The 19,219-nt window shown below is 47.6% G+C and overlaps 2 protein-coding genes and 1 pseudogene across 7 annotated transcripts; all 3 read left to right on the forward strand.

Annotated features, from left to right (window-relative positions):
- Positions 1-223: 223 nt before the first annotated feature.
- Positions 224-5,096, forward strand: LOC120702358 (eyes absent homolog). Of its 5 annotated transcripts, none has more exons than XM_039986121.1 (6): positions 224-495; positions 1,549-1,798; positions 2,257-2,481; positions 3,185-3,278; positions 3,887-4,042; positions 4,368-5,096. In XM_039986121.1, the coding sequence occupies exons 2-6, from the start codon at positions 1,556-1,558 to the stop codon at positions 4,616-4,618; spliced, it is 969 nt and encodes a 322-aa protein (XP_039842055.1). In that variant the 5' UTR covers positions 224-495; positions 1,549-1,555; the 3' UTR covers positions 4,619-5,096. The 5 variants fall into 5 exon arrangements, with proteins under 5 accessions (XP_039842055.1, XP_039842056.1, XP_039842054.1 ...); XM_039986122.1 differs by having other exon boundaries at positions 224-474; XM_039986120.1 differs by having other exon boundaries at positions 225-522.
- Positions 5,097-5,465: 369 nt separating this feature from the next.
- Positions 5,466-11,616, forward strand: LOC120702360 (late embryogenesis abundant protein 6-like). 2 transcript variants are annotated; one of them, XM_039986125.1, is made up of 5 exons: positions 5,466-5,774; positions 8,310-9,174; positions 9,991-10,090; positions 10,828-10,950; positions 11,058-11,616. In XM_039986125.1, the coding sequence occupies exons 1-2, from the start codon at positions 5,688-5,690 to the stop codon at positions 8,574-8,576; spliced, it is 354 nt and encodes a 117-aa protein (XP_039842059.1). In that variant the 5' UTR covers positions 5,466-5,687; the 3' UTR covers positions 8,577-9,174; positions 9,991-10,090; positions 10,828-10,950; positions 11,058-11,616. The 2 variants fall into 2 exon arrangements, 1 of the variants encoding a protein (XP_039842059.1); XR_005686356.1 differs by lacking the exon at positions 5,466-5,774 and having other exon boundaries at positions 8,970-9,174; positions 10,828-10,945.
- Positions 11,617-14,475: 2,859 nt separating this feature from the next.
- LOC120704706 lies at positions 14,476-16,505 on the forward strand (annotated as a pseudogene).
- Positions 16,506-19,219: the final 2,714 nt, after the last annotated feature.

Consider the following 19,219-nt stretch of genomic DNA (forward strand, 5'->3'; position numbering starts at 1 on the left):
TGCTTCTTTTTTGAGTTCTATATAGGAATCTTCTGTTGTTTCCCCTTGTAGCAAACAATTTCAATTTTGCAAAGGACCTTTTGAACTCCTGAATTCGATGGATGCTCGATGTCGATGATGTGGAAGATAATCTTGACACGCTAAAGTTTGTTGTGCGGGCAAAAGTGACATGAAAAAGGGTGGTGAATTCACGAGGCCATTTGGATTTTGCCCCAAGACCAAAACCGAAAAGGAGTCTACAGGCAGGTGCAGGTCCAACGAACTGAACTGCCTTCCCTCTTCTTTCCCGTCAGGCGTCGGCACTTTGGGCTCTGCGCCGCGCTCTTCTTCCTCCCCCTTCCCTGGTTCTGATTCCTCCCACCAAATCCGCCCCCTTCCCTCACGCCTTGTTGTGTCTTGTCATCGGCGGCCTCACCGCCGGCGACGGGAGGCAGCAATCGGGTACCCCTTCCGCAGCAGCCGTCCCTCGTCGAGGTGCGGAGATCCACCCGTCAGGTGCTCGATTGGTTTCATCGTTTGCTGGTAATAAGGAACCCTACCCTGTCTGACTTGCTTTGTTGTGCCTGAGGATAAAGTCAGAATCTTTCTTAATATTATCCCCAATCGGTGGTTACTATGTACTCGCGGATTGATTTGTGGGCTCAGTGGTAGTGGCACACTGCTTATCCTATCTAACCCGTTCATCCATGCTTCGATTACCTTCTTGTTCGGCACTGACGCTTGGATTCTTTTTGGGAGATTCGACTGCATACCAAATTACACATAGCGCAGGTTAACTTGTTTGAACCCTGCTACCAGTTGAGTTGCAGGTTCACGTTCGTATGAATGATCTCAGACAACCTGCTTCTCAGCCATGGCAGGACAACCAGGAACAGATGTTTGTGTGGTGACATGTGTAGTAGAATGGACAATTGGAGCTACGGAGGGAAGCGGGAAGTACACAAGCACTCGCCCCCTATTTGGGGGGGGGGGGGGGGGGGGGATTCCAGATCACTTAGTAACTGTCAATGAAACCACTTCATAATGTTGTCGTACTAGGCCGACAAATGAATGATCCCTGTGCTAAACAGCCTCTTCATTTTGGTTGAGCTCATGTATCATTTGTTTCAGAGTTTCAGGATCGGTTACGATGCCTCATATCACTTTCTTGCAATAATATGCCTAGTACAAATAGTAAGTTCTGTTACCGTTAGGGGCACGCAGTCACTACCAATTGTGTGGGTGGGGATTCAATAGAGTTAATCAGTTGGTATCTGGCTATCTGCCAATGAAGCCGACCTTGTCGTATGTCTAAAACAAATTGTTCTTGTGCTAGAGTGCTGGACAAATAAAGGGCCCTTCTTTGTTTTGGTAGGTTCGTGTATCGGTTTTCTTTTAGAGTTTCAGAGTCGCATACGATGCCTCTTGCTATAATATGCGGATCACAAATAGTGAATTCTCTAACTGCCAGAGGTCCTTTTTCATAGCATGCCAAACTGGAATCATCAGAATTTAGGTAGTTGCCTGTAATTATGGATTCTAGCGTGACGTAGTCTGGTCTTTGAACAGGAGCAAAATGGATGAGGTTGTCCCTGCTTTGGCTACCGGCCAAGCTTCAACCGATGTCTTGACGGAGAAGCCTTTGAAGGTGTACATATGGGACATGGATGAGACACTAATTTTGCTCAAGTCACTTCTGGATGGGTCTTATGCTGGGGCCTTTGATGGCCTCAAGGACCGTGAGAAAAGTGTTGAAATTGGGAAACGCTGGGAGAACCTCATTCTTGAACTCTGTGATGAGCACTTCTTTTATGAGGAGGTCAGTTAGAACCTAAACCCATACTATCATACATGTAAGCTATCTACTTATCATGAGCAAATTCTATGTGTGTCCATTGTTTATATTTTTCAGAACCATGTAGCAAAGTTATACAGACATTTGTTCAGATACCTACTATGTTGATTCTAGAAATTCAAACAGTCCATTCTGATTTTCCGTTTCCTGACTAGGATGGTTATGTAGTTATACCTATGAAAGCTAGTTTTATAGATGAAACTTTCCCTGACATTGTAATTCACATCATTCATCTAGCTTCACTGCTCATTGATTGCCTATTGCTTCACTGTTCCTCCTAAGTCATTTAGCTGCTTCCTTTATCTAAAAAGGTCATTTAGCTGCTCATTTTTGGACACACTGTTTCTCCCTTTCGTGCTCACATCTCTCTTTCTCTCTCTCTTTTTTTTTCAACTCATTTGGTCGTTTTCACACTAATGCAGATTGAGAACTACAATGAACCCTATCTCAATGCTTTAAGTGAATATGATGATGGGAGAGACTTGACCTCATATGATTTTGAGGCTGACTGTTTTAGTTCACCCTATGATGATGTGAACAAAAAGAAACTTGCTTACAGGCATCGTGCTATAGGAGAGAAATATGCAAAGGTTTCACAACAATTACTTTATCTTGCAATATTTCCTTTAAAGGTTTTGCTTCATAAGGTGATTCAGCCTGGTATCTGTTTTTAGCTTTATGGTGTTCATGTTATTGCATTCCTATTTGATATGCAAAGGTATATGACAATCATGCAATGGTTAAGGATGTATTTAAGATTGAACCTTCTAAATATGGTGGGTTAAATGGCCTGATCACTCTTGTAGTGGAGACTACTGTAACTCTCATTTTGTTTCTTGAGAATGAATTTACTGCCTATTTAGCGAGATGTCTGCATACAGTAACAGTCTGTGTTTTCTGTTGCAATATGTACATACTTGTGCATATATAATTTAAACGACTTGCCACACTGTGACATAAAGGTTTGCTATGTAATCTGTATCATGTTAGAAGAGGGGAAATATGTAAAGAAAGTATGTCCATGTTGTAGACTATAGTATTAGGCAACTGAACTTTATAGCTGGATCTTCAAACCATATGAAGTCTCTCTCCTGCAGCGTTCACTAGCAGTGTGCATTAATGGAGGCCCTTTTGTAAAGAAGTTTTGGTCTTAGAAAAAGTTTAGTTTAGTAAAGGTAAGTAATTGGCTCCCAAAAGTTCAGTACTGGGAATTTTTCAGAGTAACAATATTATTATCAGCACCTCTCTGTTACTTTTGTATTGTTCTTATGTAGCTCTATTGCTTTTGCAACCATACTTCTATTAATAGGTTATTTGTGATCTCTAACTGGGCTGTTTCTGTGCTTGCAGGGTCTGGAAAAAATTCTGGACCAACACACGGTCAAAGTCTGGAATGATCTGTATAGTTTGACTGATAATTATACTGATGGCTGGCTGTCTTCAGGTATTCTCATTTGCACTAGTTTTTCGTTGATTATTTCTATTGTTGATTATACTTCTATTATAATAAATTAATAGTATAATAGCTCCCATCTGTTTTACAATATGTGTCCAGTTTATGGAATATTATTACTTCCATTAGGAACCTAAGAATTCATTGGTTATTTTCCATTAGTTTGTACGCATGGAGGGTCATTGTATAGTTCTATCTGTTTTAAGCTGTGGAGGGTTCTTTCTATAGGAGTGTTGAATACATGTGTCACCACCAATCCAGCATATCTATTGCTTCATAATAGTCTAGTTCTTGCACTGGACAGGTTCTCTCCTTACCTTGGTCACAGCTTGCTTCGCTACTGATACTTATTATCCTCTTCTGATACTCTTGCTTGGCCAATAGCTTTTACCCCACTAATCAAAAGGGTGGTCTGAACACTGAACTGTACAAACTCAGTCTGGCCTTGTGATGTGTTCAAAAGCTTACTGAAATTTGTGTGGATGAACAAACAAAAACAGGACATTAATAGAAAGGAGGAAGTTTTACCTATTAAACTCCAGTTTCAGTCCTATCATTTTCACTTTTAGACGCTCGACCACTTTTTTCCTGTTATGCAGCTCATAAGTTATTGGAAGAAGCATTGGGCAAATCAGCAGCTACACCTGCTACCAACTCTTCAAGCATTAACTGCATAGTTACATCAGGGTCGCTGATTCCAAGCCTTGCCAAATGTTTGCTGTATCGCCTGGATGATGTGGTCTCGTCTGAGAATGGTATACGTCCAGTTCTGGAACATCCCTTTGAGCACTTCATTTCTGTTGTATATGGCACTCTGCGAGCAACACATTACACATCTACCTGATGAGTGGATATGAAATATAACACTTGCTTTTTTTTAATAAAATATAACACTTGTCTTATCCAATGAATTAGTGTTCTTTGGCTCTCTATACCTTATAAAATTTTGTACAAGGAAGCTGCCGTTAGTAATCTATGTGCATTACTTGCATTAGTCTATCAGACCATACATGGAATCCGTAAGATTAGGTGTAAACAACTACACGAAGTTTGCAGTAACAATTTGCTTTCGTGTTGCAGTTTACAGCTCATGGGAAGTGGGGAAGCTGCAGTGCTTCAAATGGATCAAGGAGCGCTTTGACGGTCCAAATGTACGCTTCTGTGCGATCGGAGATGGGCACGAAGAATGCAGCGCCGCGCAGGTTATGAAGTGGCCATTCATCAAGATTGAGTTCCAACCCGACGCCCCTCACAGGTTCCCAGGCCTAGACATGCCCACAGTCCAGACGTACATGGATGTGATATATGAGTCATCAAGCAAAGATGGTTGACCAACAATTCAAGTTGGTTGGGTTTTCTCCTCCGACCTCCAGTGCCCATGGAGGTCTGGTCTGAGGAAATTGTAAGCAAAGAGATGTCGTGGGAAGAAACATGTTGTCCTCCCTCGATCTTTACCCTGGCGAATTAGGAGGCCTGGTGCCATAAATAAGAGCCTGATTAGTTCGTCCATGTTCCAGAGGATGTCATAGATTGTCTGTCTTGTGTTGCCATTTTACTATGATTCAGGCAATTGTTTGTTGTTGCGTCCTGGCGCACCCCCCCCCCCCTGTTCTGCATTGTCAATTTGCCATTTAAAATCTGTACATATGCGTCTTAGATTGGTGGATGTTACCGCTTCTTTAAACATGAGGCGGTGCATATGCCTTATTATGAGAGATTAGCAAGAATCATAGGTTGGCTATTGTGTTGTGATGTTCCTGTAGGACCTGTCCATGTGTTATTGGAAATGCCATGACAGTGCTTGATCCATATAGTTCATGGTTGACCATCACAGGAGAGGATGCATTCATGCCTATGTTGATCAGATTTGAGTGCGAGCAAGTACCAATTCCCTATGTATGCTTCAATGGTTTGAAGCAGAGATTCTAGCTAGGTTCTGAAATTTATGAAAAGCTTCCGCTTTGCTGCTATTGTAATAAGAAACAGTTAAAGCATCTATTGACGTGGAAGCCGGAGTAGTGTTTTTATTCCATTCCATTGTCTAAAAATTTAATTTCGTGGCTCAGTGCAGGCCGGCGGGGATGCCTGCCTTGATTCGTTTGACAAGTGCTGGAATAATGTTCAGACGATGATAGTGGACGGAAGGACCCAAACCAAACAAGGACTTCTCCTCAGGCAGGCCGGCCTCTCTCGTCTCAAGGCAGCAACACGTTGCGCTACGTGTCACCCAGGTGTCGAACTCGGTTCGGCCACGTGGCCCTGTGAGCGGGTGCTGTCTTTTTCCTCCCTCTTTAAATAGCTTGTCCTGTCCATCCGCAGGGGTCGGCAGGTGCAACTCCAAGCTAATAAGATCGATCAAGAGGCTACATATAATTGAAGAAGAAGCTAGTAATAATTAAGATGCAGGCGGTGAAGGAGAAGGTGAAGGACAGCGTGAGCGCGGCCAAGGCCAAGGAGAAGCAGGCCAAGGCGGAGGAGAAGGCCGGGGTTGTCACAACCCAAAGGGAAAAAAAAAGGAGAAATAAAATTTTCCTCACCGGGCCCACCTGTCAGCCGCCCTTCTCCTTCCCCTGCTCTGCTCGGTGCCGCGCGTCGCCCTGTCGCCCCGTCGCCGCCGGCTATTCTCGTAACACGCGTCGGCCATCCTCGTTCCGCGCGCGCGTCCTTATCCGTGCTGAGCCGCCCCCTCTCCTTATCCGCGCTCGGCCGGCCTCGCTCCCCCTCAAACCCTAGCCCTTTCCCCAATCCTCCATTGCCACCGCCGCCCCCGAGCTCCGTCACCGCCGCGATTCGTCGCCGCCGGTGAGGTTCTCCCCGATCTAGCATGCGCGCCACCTAGTCCTCCCCATCATAGACCGATTTGGGCCCTAACCCGGCCTCCTCCCCCTCCCTGCTAGGACGCCGGCGAGCGCCTCTGCCCGCAGCCGCCTAGCGCCGTCGCGCCGCCTCCTCGTCGCCGTTCCCTGCCCGCGCCGCCGCTGGTGAGCCTCGCCGCCGTCGCCTCCACTTCATGCACGCACCCTTTGCCCCGCTCCGGCTTCGCCTCGCTGCGCTGCCTCGCGCCGCCGCCGCTCGCCGTCGCTGCGCGCGACGTCGTGGCCGCGCCCACGCCGCGGTCAAGGCCGGCTTTGCCTTGACCCGGCCTGGTGGGACGCTAGCCCGTGGGCCCTGCCTGTCAGCCGCTGGGCTGGCCGGCTGGGGGTGCATCTAGCATTTTTTTTCAGGGTGTTTAGTTGAGCAGCAATTTTGGAAAATTTGTAGAAATCCGTGTATAGCTCGGAAAAATATGAAACTTGTTTTGTTGGATTCCTCTAGCTGAGATCTACTTAGGAAAAATATTGTTTTGCATGTTACCTTGCTATAGATTTATCTATAGTTTTATCTTTCAAAATTGAGTTTAATGCTTAGTTATTTGTATACTGCTCGAAAAATGCCAAACCAAATTTTGTTAGGTTCCTCGTGAAATATTCTTTCCAGTGGTGTAACTTAATCATGTGTTTCCTTGCTGTTTGTTAGGGTTATATATTATGTATGTATTGTATTCTTGTACCTACTTTGATGCACTGGCCTTCCTTGAATTGTTCAACCATGTCCTTGCCACATATTAGTCAAATACTCACTTAACTTGACTAGATGTTGAGCTATGCTTAGAATAATCTTTTCGCTTACTACAAAGGATAGTTTGGAGTATGACACTTACCGGCTACCCTTGATCGCACTGGTTCGGTTTAGTGGTAAGGGTTTGGTAGTATCGATATTCGAGCGGAATGGTATGGGCTAGAGAATGAAGTCACATGGGCATAGTCCGCTTGGATCGATTAAGGACCGAGTGGATGCCATCGGCCTTGAGCACCTTTCCGTGCTACCACATATCCAATATAATGGTGCGGATGAGCCAATTACCTTCTTTGACTTGATCATTGATGTGCAGTCCTAGATACGTGGCTACGGGCTATGCAGAGAGGCTTAGTGTGTCCCCAGGTGGACCTATGTGTAGGAAAGTTTAGAGATGTCCCTGGTGGAACTAAGTCTCTACTCGTAAGCTAGGTGTGAGGTTCAATGATCGAGCCTTGTTGGGAACGGTTGACGTGAGTACCCCCTTGCCCGGCGTGATCGGTTGGGTGAGTCGCATGGTCCTCGCGTCGCGTGGGTAAAGTAGTACACCCTTGCAAGGTTATAATCAATTCGAATTGCCGTGCTCTCGGATATGAGCAAGCTCTTGGTTCGCCGAATTCCTCCTAGAGAGTTCCGGTTTTGTTGGTGTTGGTTTCATGTATTGTCAATGATCTACTGATTATTATGTTATTCTTTTAATCAACTAAAATTATTTAGGGGTTTAGGCAACAATAATCAATTCTAATAGGTGATAGTGTAGAGAGCTAATGCTTATACAATAATTACTTAACAAAGCTTTTACTTGAATCAATGCATGATCCTTGCTTATTTAATCACGTAAGTCTTGCGAGTACCTTTTGTACTCAGGTTGCTTTCTAAACCTAGTTGCAGGTGAACCGGAAGTGGTGTTCGGCCACTTCTACCCCGCTGATCCTAATGCGGGGGAGGAGTAGGTCGTTGTGGCTGTGGTGATGTCCTTGAGCAAGGCATCATCATCTTAAGTATGTTTTTATCATAATCAAACTCCGTGAGAGTATGTAAATACAATAAACTTTAAGTTTCCATTTAATATGACTATGGTGAGCCCAAGGCTTGTAAAGGAAGTTTGAACCCACCTATATCGAACTTGTAATATTAAGTGTGTAAAACTGCTCTTTGTGGATTATTGGTGATGTATTCGATTGTAAACGATATGTGCATATGCTGATTTTGGGCGTATGTTGGAGCACATACCGGGACTACCGGATTTGATATTATTTTGGATGAATGACGTGTCGGTTATTCGTGTTTCTAGATGTGGGATAACACGTGGCACGCTCTTCGGCAAGCACGTGTTAACTCTTATTTGGATGATAATAACCGACGGTTCGTTTAAAATAATATCAAATTGGACGGTTCTCTCACAGGGTGGCGACGGCGAGGTCCCGGGCGGAGGAGGAGCTGGCGCACGAGCGCGCCAAGGCCAGGGTTGCGGCCGCCAAGATGGAGCTGCACCAGGAGAAGGCCCTCCGCCGCGAGGAGGCCATCCTGCACAGGCTCCACAAGCACCACCATGGCGGCGGCGGTGTGGCCGGAGCTACTACTGCTCCGGCTGCCGGGACGACGGCCACCACAACCGTGCCGCCGGCTCGGCCGCTGCACCACAACCCGGCTCCGGCCAAGCACTACTACTAGTCAGATCGCTTTTACTAGCGTTTCTTTTTTTTCTTAAAAAATAAAATAAACCACTGTTAGTGTGTGCGTGTGAGTAGTGATCGTCATCTGTACTGCCTGGTGACGTGTATCCACTAGCTAGCTAGTGTTGCTTTCCTTGGCTGTTGTGATGTGGAGATCCATCAGCTTCATATATCTGTCATGAACATGATGCATTCACCATGCATCATCAGAAAATTGCATTGCATACACACACAGAGAGATGCTTGTATTATATCAGTAGTAATAAGGCAAAAATAACCATAAAAGCAATCATGTTTGGCTCAATTTCATCCCTCAACTATAAAAACTATAAATACTAATTCCTCAAAAAGCTAGGTGCCTGCCTCAGACTGATTATTATCCGCTATGGACCGTGCTGGTGAATCAAGAAAGGCCCAACCAACCAACCAACAGCCCAAGCCCAACCCAAAACGCCCACCTCATCAACCACCCTATTCGGGGCCTCGGGCTGCCTCTCGACGACCAGTCAACCGCCGCCGCCCGCCGGGAGCCGGCCAGCATCGACCGCCCCCCCTTCCGCCGGCATCCAGAACGACGATGCGCGCGGATCCCTACCGTACGTCTTCTTCTCCTTCCGCCTCTGTGTTCCTCTTTTAGTTCGAGTCTCGAGTCTGGACTCTGGAGTGCTGTTCCATTCGACCCTTGGCACATAGTCGCCGCGTCTGTCTGGCTAGAAAAAACTTGACATGCGGGGGGTAAGACCGCCCCCACGGTATTGTTTGAGAGGTAGAATGACTTTCTCACAGCAGGCCAAGAAAACCCCCGAACCCCTGTCCCACCCGTACACGGGGCCCGTCGCCTTGTGAGTTAGGCCGGACTCCACAGTGCTTTGAACATGAGGCAGGATAGGGGTTTTTTTAACCGGAGATAGAAATTCGCCCCTTTCGGGGATCGAACCCACAACCTCCGGAGTGCCGCCGGACTGCCGGAACCAATTGGCCCGATATCCTTTGGCCTGTCTGGCTAGAGAGTTTGTGGCAGTTGACGGCTGATTCCAGCACTGGGTACAATACAACCTGACCTGCTCAACTGATTTGGGGACCTCTCGACATCCTCACTGCCGCGATTGTCTGTTGCCATCAAGTGCTTTGCCTGTTACTAGCACGACCTCCACATTGTCAGGGCTGCTGACAACCAGTGAGTAGATAATCACGCTGAATGCAGATGACATTGTCAAGGTAATGTGCTTTCAGGCGCGGTTCTGCTTAGCCAGGAAAACACAGCAGCAATCATCGGCCAACAAAGACACAAACTGGACTAGAAGCCCCACTACCTCATCGATCTCAGGCTTGCTTTCTGCGTAAATGAAATCACCTATGTTTGTTACCGCTGTTGCTTTCGCAAGACTGTAATCATTCTTGCTTCGTTGCAGTTTACGAGCCTACGCAATGCCTTTGAATCTGGATCCCAGAAAACAAATGGAGAGGGCTTCCTATCTGCAGTCCAAGGCATGTTTACCATCCTTGATTCAGGTATGCTTGCTCTCACTGCAAAACATGACTCTACACGTACTAAACTAGTACTATGATCTCCGTTCAGTTTATGACTCGGTGGACTATTTCTAACTTCCCATGGAATCCTGCTGTTTACGATGATACGTGCATGTTGTTGTTTGTGGTTTGCTGCTTACTTATTCTCTATGCATTCATTGATGTCCACTAGGTAGCTCATTGCCTCCCACAGTTCAACACTGCTACTATGTCAAGTACTACATGGTTGAGCTTTTCTCACTGAAGCTACTATTATGTCAATGTTATAACATCCCTCTCCCTTTGGGTTCTCCATCAACAAGAAATAGGGTTGAGTGATCTATCTACTCTGTCCGCTAGAGCATAATCTAATTTGTGGCACCAACACTAGGCCACGTTTTTAAACAGGATTGATGCTAAGTTAATTGAGTGTTATTCTATTCCCCATGTGTTTATGAAGGGCTTTCCATGCCCAGTCCAAATTTTCCTTCGGGCTGCAAAATCAATTTTCATTAATCCTATGGAAACAGTGTAGTCTCGCCTATCCTATCCTCCTAAGTCCTAAATATATACCCCTCTAGGGTTACCCCCGTTATGTTATTCATTGAAATAAATCTTATGTGTGATATGATACTGCTCATGCTATTCCATTTTGTTTGCTATGATCCGGATGGGGAGCTAGGCTATGGAAATAAAAGATATCTTTGTGTTGTTGACACAATTCTGTGCGATTGTATCAGGCCAGGGTTGTCACAGCAGCAATTGAAAACTGCAAGGGCCTGCCACGGTTCCCTTCGGATGCACACCACAACTGACGAAAGACATTTTAGTCCTGTTGCAATATGCATTTGGCCCCTGGTAAGGTAAGGAAACTTCTTAAGCTAATTCTTCTTTGATTTGACCATATTATGTTGTATCTTCTGCTAATATCTCTGCTGCATTCTTCTTGTTGTTTTAAAAAAAAATGCAGCATTAACGGTGGCACATCATCATACTCTTGCTTAGCCTGCGATGCATGTTCCCATTCATATGGACATTTCAGCAACGCACCTGTTCAATCAAGCTCCCAGCCGCGGCCTGAAGATCTCTCCCTCATCCTGGCTGGAAACAAAGCAAATCAGCAGACATGGAAGGCCTCATATATATCCGCATCAATTATACGTCATTCCTTGGATTAGTGAGGGTTGTTGCTTACTTTAATTTATTTGAACGAGTTATTAGCAAGGATTATTCGGTTTGAGCAGCAAACAGCCTATGTACATGCATGATTGCCTCGATTATTTGGACACCAATCATTTGGACAGCCTATGTACGTGCCAACGTTGTAACCTGATGGAACATGGGCACATGTTGAGCTGGTAGTGCTATGTATCTATCGTTGCAACTTGTTGCACGGGTGAAGCTGGTGTAGTGTAGTGTTGTTAAGCTTGATGGAGCTCCATCGGTTGAGCTGGTGTCGATCTATATATGTATTAGTTGCAGCATGCATCTGGATCGTGAGAAATTCATAATAAGCTTTTCAAATTAAAGGCTTTATTATATTATTTTCCGAGGACTATAATATAATAATATATATAATCCAACAATCAACGCCTAGCTTGCAGGTTACATGTCAACGATCATGCGTGATGGTCCCTGCGCCTGCCATAACGACCAACGGGGACGTGCATGTATGGTAATGTCACTTGATGCTACTTTCTTTTGCTTCTCCTTTTGGATTCGGTGAACAAATCTCTCGTGCAGTTGCCATCCTGCCTGCTTTTAATTTGCACCTGTAAAAGTAAAACTGAAACTGATGGAGGGCAAGATCGGCATGCATGCTTAGCTAGCTTGCATGGTGAACAAACAATTGACACCTAGCTAGGGACATGAAGTCTATATACCGTGCGTTAATGCCCCGTCCATGTCAAAGATGCAGGTATATGCCTGCAGATACAAATTGAGCACTGTATATCACTGCAAGATTAATTAAAACGACCTAATAATTAATATAACAAGAAGCTGACTTGACATGAATAAAGTCATGCATGCTTGCGATGGTTTATTTGTCAGGCTCCGCCATCATTTTACATCACCAGCATTACCTTTAATTTTGGCTATAATTTTTGCACATTATATTGGTAAAATGATCGATATGCTTCCGCGCAATGCAAGCAACATCTTGCCGATAAGCAACGACGAGCCCCACAACTCGATCGTCTCTAGCTAACACGTACATAATGTGTCACGTTGCATTTGAATTGAAACTACTAGCTAGCTTCGTTCAATTCATTGGATATGCATCATGCATGCATCAACTGTTCCGTTTTTGTATATATATATATTTGTCCCCACTCGCGCCCACCGTTAGTCCGTCGGGTAAAATTTCTGCTGAATTACAAACACCTTTTGAGGAGGGCTATCAAAGAAAAGATTCAGGTAAATGTGCGTGTGCAGTGCATGCTTGCGGTCCTAGGTAAAAGCTGATATATATGATCTGACTAGCTATTCAATTCAACCACGTGAAGGATCAAACATGAACACCTTTTCCATCAAGGTGATATGATCGATGCACTGACTGATGATGGCTAGCCAACTGCATGGGTTCGTTCATCATCATCTCTTATACTATATTTACCTAATCCATTTTACCGTGCGGAGCAGAAACACCTTTCCACTCTCTTCTCAAGACTTAAGTCATGGCTGATGTGATTATTTAATTTTCAACGACTAGTTGCAAGGAAGCAACCGTAGCTAGCTACGTGTGCACGCTTCTCTTCTTCTCTAGATATATCTTCTGCTAGCATATCTTGTATATTCTAATAATGGTACAGATGATTTAAACCTTCAGATTCAACTAGTTAAAATGCAAAATAAGGTAGCTTTATTTGATGGGATCGGATTATTAGGGCAAGGCAATTAACATGCATAATGGAACATTTAAATATGCATGCATGTTGGCTTGCAGTATATATCACCTTTAGTTGGACATATATAGATCAAGGGAAAGCTAGCATTTTTCAATAGTGTGCGTGTCATCACCATTTGATTTGCATTGACCTCCCGGCCCTTTTCTTAAATTAGTTGATGATGATGCAATAAGGTTGAGAGTGAGGCCGAGATGAGGAGGCTTTAGGTTGGAACACAGCATTATTCTTGCGAAAGTTAGGTATGTGGTTGTTCCTTTCTAGGTCCATGCTGGTTTACCTACTTAGTATCTTGCCATCCCTTGTGGGGCAAGGTTTTTTCGCTCCTGATCGATGAATATGCTGCTGCCGCCACCCTGCTGCTGCATGCATGTGTTATCCTCCGATCCTCAACACTACCACTAGCTAGGTCGTTAACTTGGTTGCTACGTATGCGCATGTGTATTCGCCCTGGTTTCTGAGGAGCAGTTGCAGAGTGCGTGGGAATTCCAAGGTGGCATGCTTTAATTTTGGTCAAATGATTAGTTTGTGACTTGTTAACAAGATCATACATAGGCTTATTGATCTGATGTACTTTATTAATTAGGTTCAGATCTATGAACAGGCGGATGACAAACCAATTGGGCCACGTTTACTTACTCACCAGAGAACATCATCAAGTAATCGTTTATTCCAGTTCCAGCTAGGCTGCCATATATGTAGCCCCTGGTTTGGTAATAAACTTGCGTCGTTGCCTGTCAAAGCAGTCCTACACCATAGCAATTGCGTGTGTAACGCATGAAGTGAGGGAGAAGATGATGTCACTGTTGCTAACTTCCTGGGAAGACCAAATACTGTGGCAAGCTGGAGGCAACAGGAGAGCAATATAATCCAAGTCTACCGCGTCGTCTCTTTCAGCAGGTAGATGGAGCCAAAGAAAAGTTTTGCTACTTGTGCTAAACCAACCATGCTTGCCATTTTGTTTGAAACGAAAGTTGCAGAGAATCTGCAGTGACTGATGCAATCCGTGACATTTTGAAACTTTTTGAGGTCACAGCACAGAGCAAGTAGTTCCTCATCTCACTTTGGATGGATGGATAGATTGGTTGGTCAAAACAAAATCTTGTATGGTTGGTTATCCTATGTGAAAAAATTGCAATATTAGGACTGCAAACACTGACCACTTGTAAATTTGCCACTCCCAGTGAATGACACGGTGGGACTATCTGTGCCTATGAAATATAGAGCCAATGGCAAAACTGCAAAGGACAATGTTTGCGGTCCCATTTTTTCAAATTTCTCATCCTATGCCACATACACGCTGTTTCCTCGCGACTAGGGAATCAATTCGATCAATTGATCCAGCATCAGCTCGCTTTTTTCTCATTTTCAAAAGCTGCATAATTTCAGGAATTCGATTGTAGCTAGTCAACTTGACCATGCACCGCAGCCATCATATGAGTTCTCTATTAGTTCTTTTTCTCCGGGTAGGTAAATCTGTGGATGTCACCATATACTTGTGGACAGGATTGCATAGGTGGCACATGCTGCCTGCCAAGACTTCCTGAGATCCAGGTCTCATCCATCTTTTCATCAGGTGACTTGGTTATATATATATATATATATATATATATATATATATATATATATATATATATATATATATATATATATATATATAGCGCACCTTAGGTGATGGACCGGAGATCCATCACCCGAACCACACCGTGCACCAGACTGGGTCGCCACCTAGGCATGCATCGCACGACCCAGCCATCCAAACCCACCCATCATGCATTCATAGTTTAAAAAATTAAGAGTAAAATGCACCGGAGACCCCTTAACTTGTCCGGTGGTGTCATTCAGGTCCACCAACTTTAAATTTGCAGGTTTGGGTCCTTAATCTTTGTAAGTCGTTCACCGCAGGTCCATACCCCTTCGTTTTATATTTTCTTTTGCATTTAGCCCCCTAGAATTTCTCCCTCCCTCTCACTTATGCCCTTCTTCCTCATATACCTCTCCACCAGCCGCCACCGCCTTCCCCACGCCTGGCCGTCAGCCACGGCCTCCTCTCCGGCGCCTTCACCACGCCCGCCGGCCGCCGCCGCGGCCTTCTCAGCGCGCCTAACGCAGCCACGGCCGCGGACTCCTCCTGGCCCGCGCCCGGCTTCTCCTCCCGGCACCACCACGGACTTCTCCTCTGCGCCCGCCGCCCGCCGCCGCCTCCCCCGCGCCCGGCCGCCGGCCGCGGCCTCCTCTCCAGCACCCTCCCTGCGCCCACGCGCGCCGCGGCCTTCTCCTCCCTGCGCCCGCGGCTGGGCCCGCCGCGCACTCCTCCTCCGCACCCGCCGCGGCCTCCTCCCGGCGCGCGGCGCTGCCGCGGCCTCCTCCCCAAGGTTAACCTAACCGGTGGGAACCGGTCCGGTTTGACCGGTTACCGGTCAAACCGGTCCGGTCCGGTTCCGGTTCCGGCCGGTACCCAACCGGCCAAAATTCAAATTTTAAATTTGAATTCAAAAAATGAAAAATTCCCAAAAAATTCCTAAAAATACTTCAAGGTGTGATGAATCTAATGGTGTCAAATTTTCTCAAAAATTCATTCATTTAGTATAGTTTGTGGGAATTTAAAGTTAAATCAAAAAAGAAAAAGAAAAAAAATGGGCCGGCCCATGAAGGCCCACCGATCAAACCGGTCAAACCGGCCGGTAAACCGGTCAAACCGGTCGGTAAACCGGTAAAACCGGTCGGTAAACCGGTAAAACCGGCCGGTAAACCGGTTGCACGGGAGCGTTTGAATTTCAAACCGGTCAAACCGACCGGTAAACCGGTCAAACCGGCCGGTAAACCGGTCGGAACCGGTTGCACGGGAAAATTTGAATTTATTTGAATTTGGATTTGAATTCAACCGGTTTCCACCGGTTACCGGCCTAACCGGTCCGGTAAACCGGTACCGGAGGGCGGCGGTAACCGGTTTCCGGTTGGGAAATAAAACCCTGCTCCTCCCTGCGCCCGCCTCAGCGGCCCCGGCGCGGGCGTCGAAGAAGAACAAGCCCAAGAAGATCCCGCAGCGCGGCCTCGGCGTCGCGTAGCTCGAGAAGCTACGGATCGAGGAGCAGAAGAAGATGGAGGGAGCCGCCGTGCCGGGGCCCGCGCACGGGCCGCACCCGCACGCCATCGGCGGCGGCGGCCTCGGCCACCTCCTCTCGATGCACCGTCTGGCGCCGCTGCCGCTCTCGCTGAGCGCCCTGCCGAGGCCGGCCGCGGACGGCGGCGTGCACTGCAGCTTCCCGCCGGTGCTCTGGGACCCGGCGGACCCGATGCGACACCCGTACAAGAGAAGCATGTGCCCGCAACCTCCACTTCCAACGGCCTCCCTGCGCCCACGCGCGCCGCGGCCTTCTCCTCCCTGCGCCCGTGGCTGGGCCCGCCGCGCACTCCTCCTCCCTGTGCCACCGGGATCCGGCGGCGGAGGAGTGGATTCGGCGGCGGAGCTCCTGCGAGGTGGCGGCGCACGGCCGCCGCGGACGAGGTAGGTACGCGGCGGCGGCGGCGGCGAGGAGGGATGAAGGCGCCGGCGGCCGGCGAGCGCAGAGGAGAAGCCCGTGGTGGCGTCGGGAGGAGAAGCCTGGCGCGGGCCAGGAGGAGACCGTGGCTGGCGGCCGGGCGTGGGGAAGGCGGCGGCGGCCGGTGGATAGGTAGATGAGGAAGAAGGGCATAAGTGATAGGGAGGGAGAAATTCTAGGGGGCTAAATGCAAAAGAAAATATAAAACGAAGGGGTATGGACCTGCGGTGAACGACTTACAAAGATTAAGGACCCAAACCTGCAATTTCAAAGTTGGTGGACCTGAATGACACCACCGGACAAGTTAAGGGGCCTCCGGTGCATTTTACTCAAAAATTAATATCTCCTAAATTAAGAGTCAAAATTGAAAACCGATTTCACCATCGTGTTCATCGTGATTAAAGCTACAAAACTAGATCCCACTTGATATATTTATCTCACTATCACTTTCGCGAAGAATTGTTGAACTGATCAAGAATGGCCGAAAGAAATTACATGAAATGGCTGTCGGTGTCCCGACCCGGGGGCCCGGATCCCCACTAGTAAATGCTGCGTGTTTCCTCGTCCCAGATGATGATGCAAGAGGCAATCACAGTAACGCACGGTTTATCCTGGTTCCGGCCGCGGGGCCGTACATCCAGCAAAGGGGGTGTGCGAGGACACTGTATTATCTTGCACCCGGAGTGCTTGTAGTAAGGGGTACAAGCAAGGCGAGAGAGGGAGAGAAGCTCCCAAGTCTCAGCTAGGAGTGGAGTCGGTTGAGATGAGTGTTCAGTAGTCCCTGAACGTCCTCTTGGAAGAGAAAAGCCAGAGAGACCAGGCAGATCCGAGTCCAGAGAGCGCTAAGGGGAGCCTGCCTCCTCCTTTTATAGTCACAAGGAGGGGCGGCGTACATGAGTGGGGCATGGAAGTCGCCGTCCTCCCCTGAATCACGGGGTACAGTGGTCGGATACTGTAGGAAGTACACTGTCGGAAGGCGGCGCACGTCGCTGTCGTCCTGGATATCGTCCTTGGTCCTGCGAAAATCGCGCCGGTCGTCCTGCCAGCCCCTGTAGGTGGCGTAGTCATCGCTGGTGCATGGTCTTCTATATATGGCGCGGTGGCATTCGGTGGGCCCTTCAAACTAGGGTCCTGCATGCACCAGCGATAGTGGTGGCGCGCGACGGCCCCGGACCCCCTGGTCGGAGTGCGGGCGTGCACACTAGAAGGTCCGGGGGACACGTGGAGGTCCCGACCTCCTCAAAGGGGGAAGTCCGGGGCTCCGTCCGTGTACGCTGAGCGCTCCGCTCGGAAGGACACGTGACATCGCCGGACCCCTTCCCCAGTGGGAGGCGAGTCCGGGTGGTCGGTGTCGGCAGAACAGGAACGGGGGCAGTGCCGGGCCCATCTTGTCTCGCGTCGCATGTCCTACAGTGCCGCTACAGCCTCCGGGATGGCGGAGCGGTGACCGAAGTCGGCGGATGGGACCCCGGTCACATCCACTGTGGGAGTGGCGGCCTGAAGCTGTCTGTCCTGGGCGCCGTGGCGGAGTGGCTGGCCTTTAATGCCTTCGTACGGCGAGCGGTGGGGCGGCGGGGCCGTTTGTCCCTGTGCCGAGAGACGGCCTCGAGCGAGGCGGAGATGGCTTACCCGCTCGATGGTAGATCCGCTACCCTCGAGCGAGGCGGAGATGAGTCGCCCGTTCGAGGATAGATCCGCTACCCTCGAACGAGGCGGGGTTTGTCCGGCGGGCCCTAGAGGAACCCTCGAGCGAGGCGGAGATCGCTTCGCGGGTTCGAGGGGGATGCGAATGGGCCGCACGCTGGGCTTCTTTGAGTCATTTCCTTTCTTCCGGATGGGAAGCAGGCCGTGGGCCTTCGTGGGACCAATTGCCTTAACAGGTGTTTGTGTTTTTAAAGCGATCTGAGTACCCCAATCAGAGTGTCCCTGATCGTGGTACCCGACAAACACGAATGACCGAACAAAATTAGAAATGGCTGAACAAAAAATCAAAAATAAAGTTGAGGTGGCTGACATCATTTCCATGGAATCGCTGAATAAACGCGAATGGTTGAACAAAAGTCGAGGTGGCTTACATCAGTTCCATGGAATGGCTGAATAAAAAAAATAGCGAGCACTGTAGCGCGGACTCGTTTACTGTAGCGCGGACCCAGTTTGGTCAGTTGGATCAATGGGCTGGTTCGATCGTTGGTTGGTTCGGTCACACCTTTGAGTCTGGGTGATGGACCAACTTATCCATCACCTAAGGTACTAATTCAAAAGAATCTGAAGAGATAATGGCCCTGTTTGTTTTCGCTTAGCTTATAATCTAAGCGTGGCCGAGAGAAGCGAAGATTTTCTCGCTTCTCGTAGTTCAAATCTCTGAAGCGGATTACCACAGAAGCGAAAATAATCGAGGCGTTTGGTGGGATTATCGCTTATTTCCACCGATAAGCTGATTATAATCGGAAACAAACAGGGCCAATAACGACTGGGCCGGGTTAAAGCTACTATAGCTATCCGATAGATATCTCCTGGTGTAACTGCACCACTAGTATTGACCTCCTGTCAGATTATACTGCTAGCGCTCCACCTGGATATGCTGTAATATGCAGTGCGCATTTCATGACTGAAATAAACAACAGGTCCCTTCTATTTGTATGCATATATATTTGCAGTTTTTATTACTATAATAATAATTATCT

The sequence above is a fragment of the Panicum virgatum genome, chromosome 4K (genome assembly GCF_016808335.1).
Source record: "Panicum virgatum strain AP13 chromosome 4K, P.virgatum_v5, whole genome shotgun sequence".
Lineage (NCBI taxonomy): Eukaryota > Viridiplantae > Streptophyta > Magnoliopsida > Poales > Poaceae > Panicum > Panicum virgatum.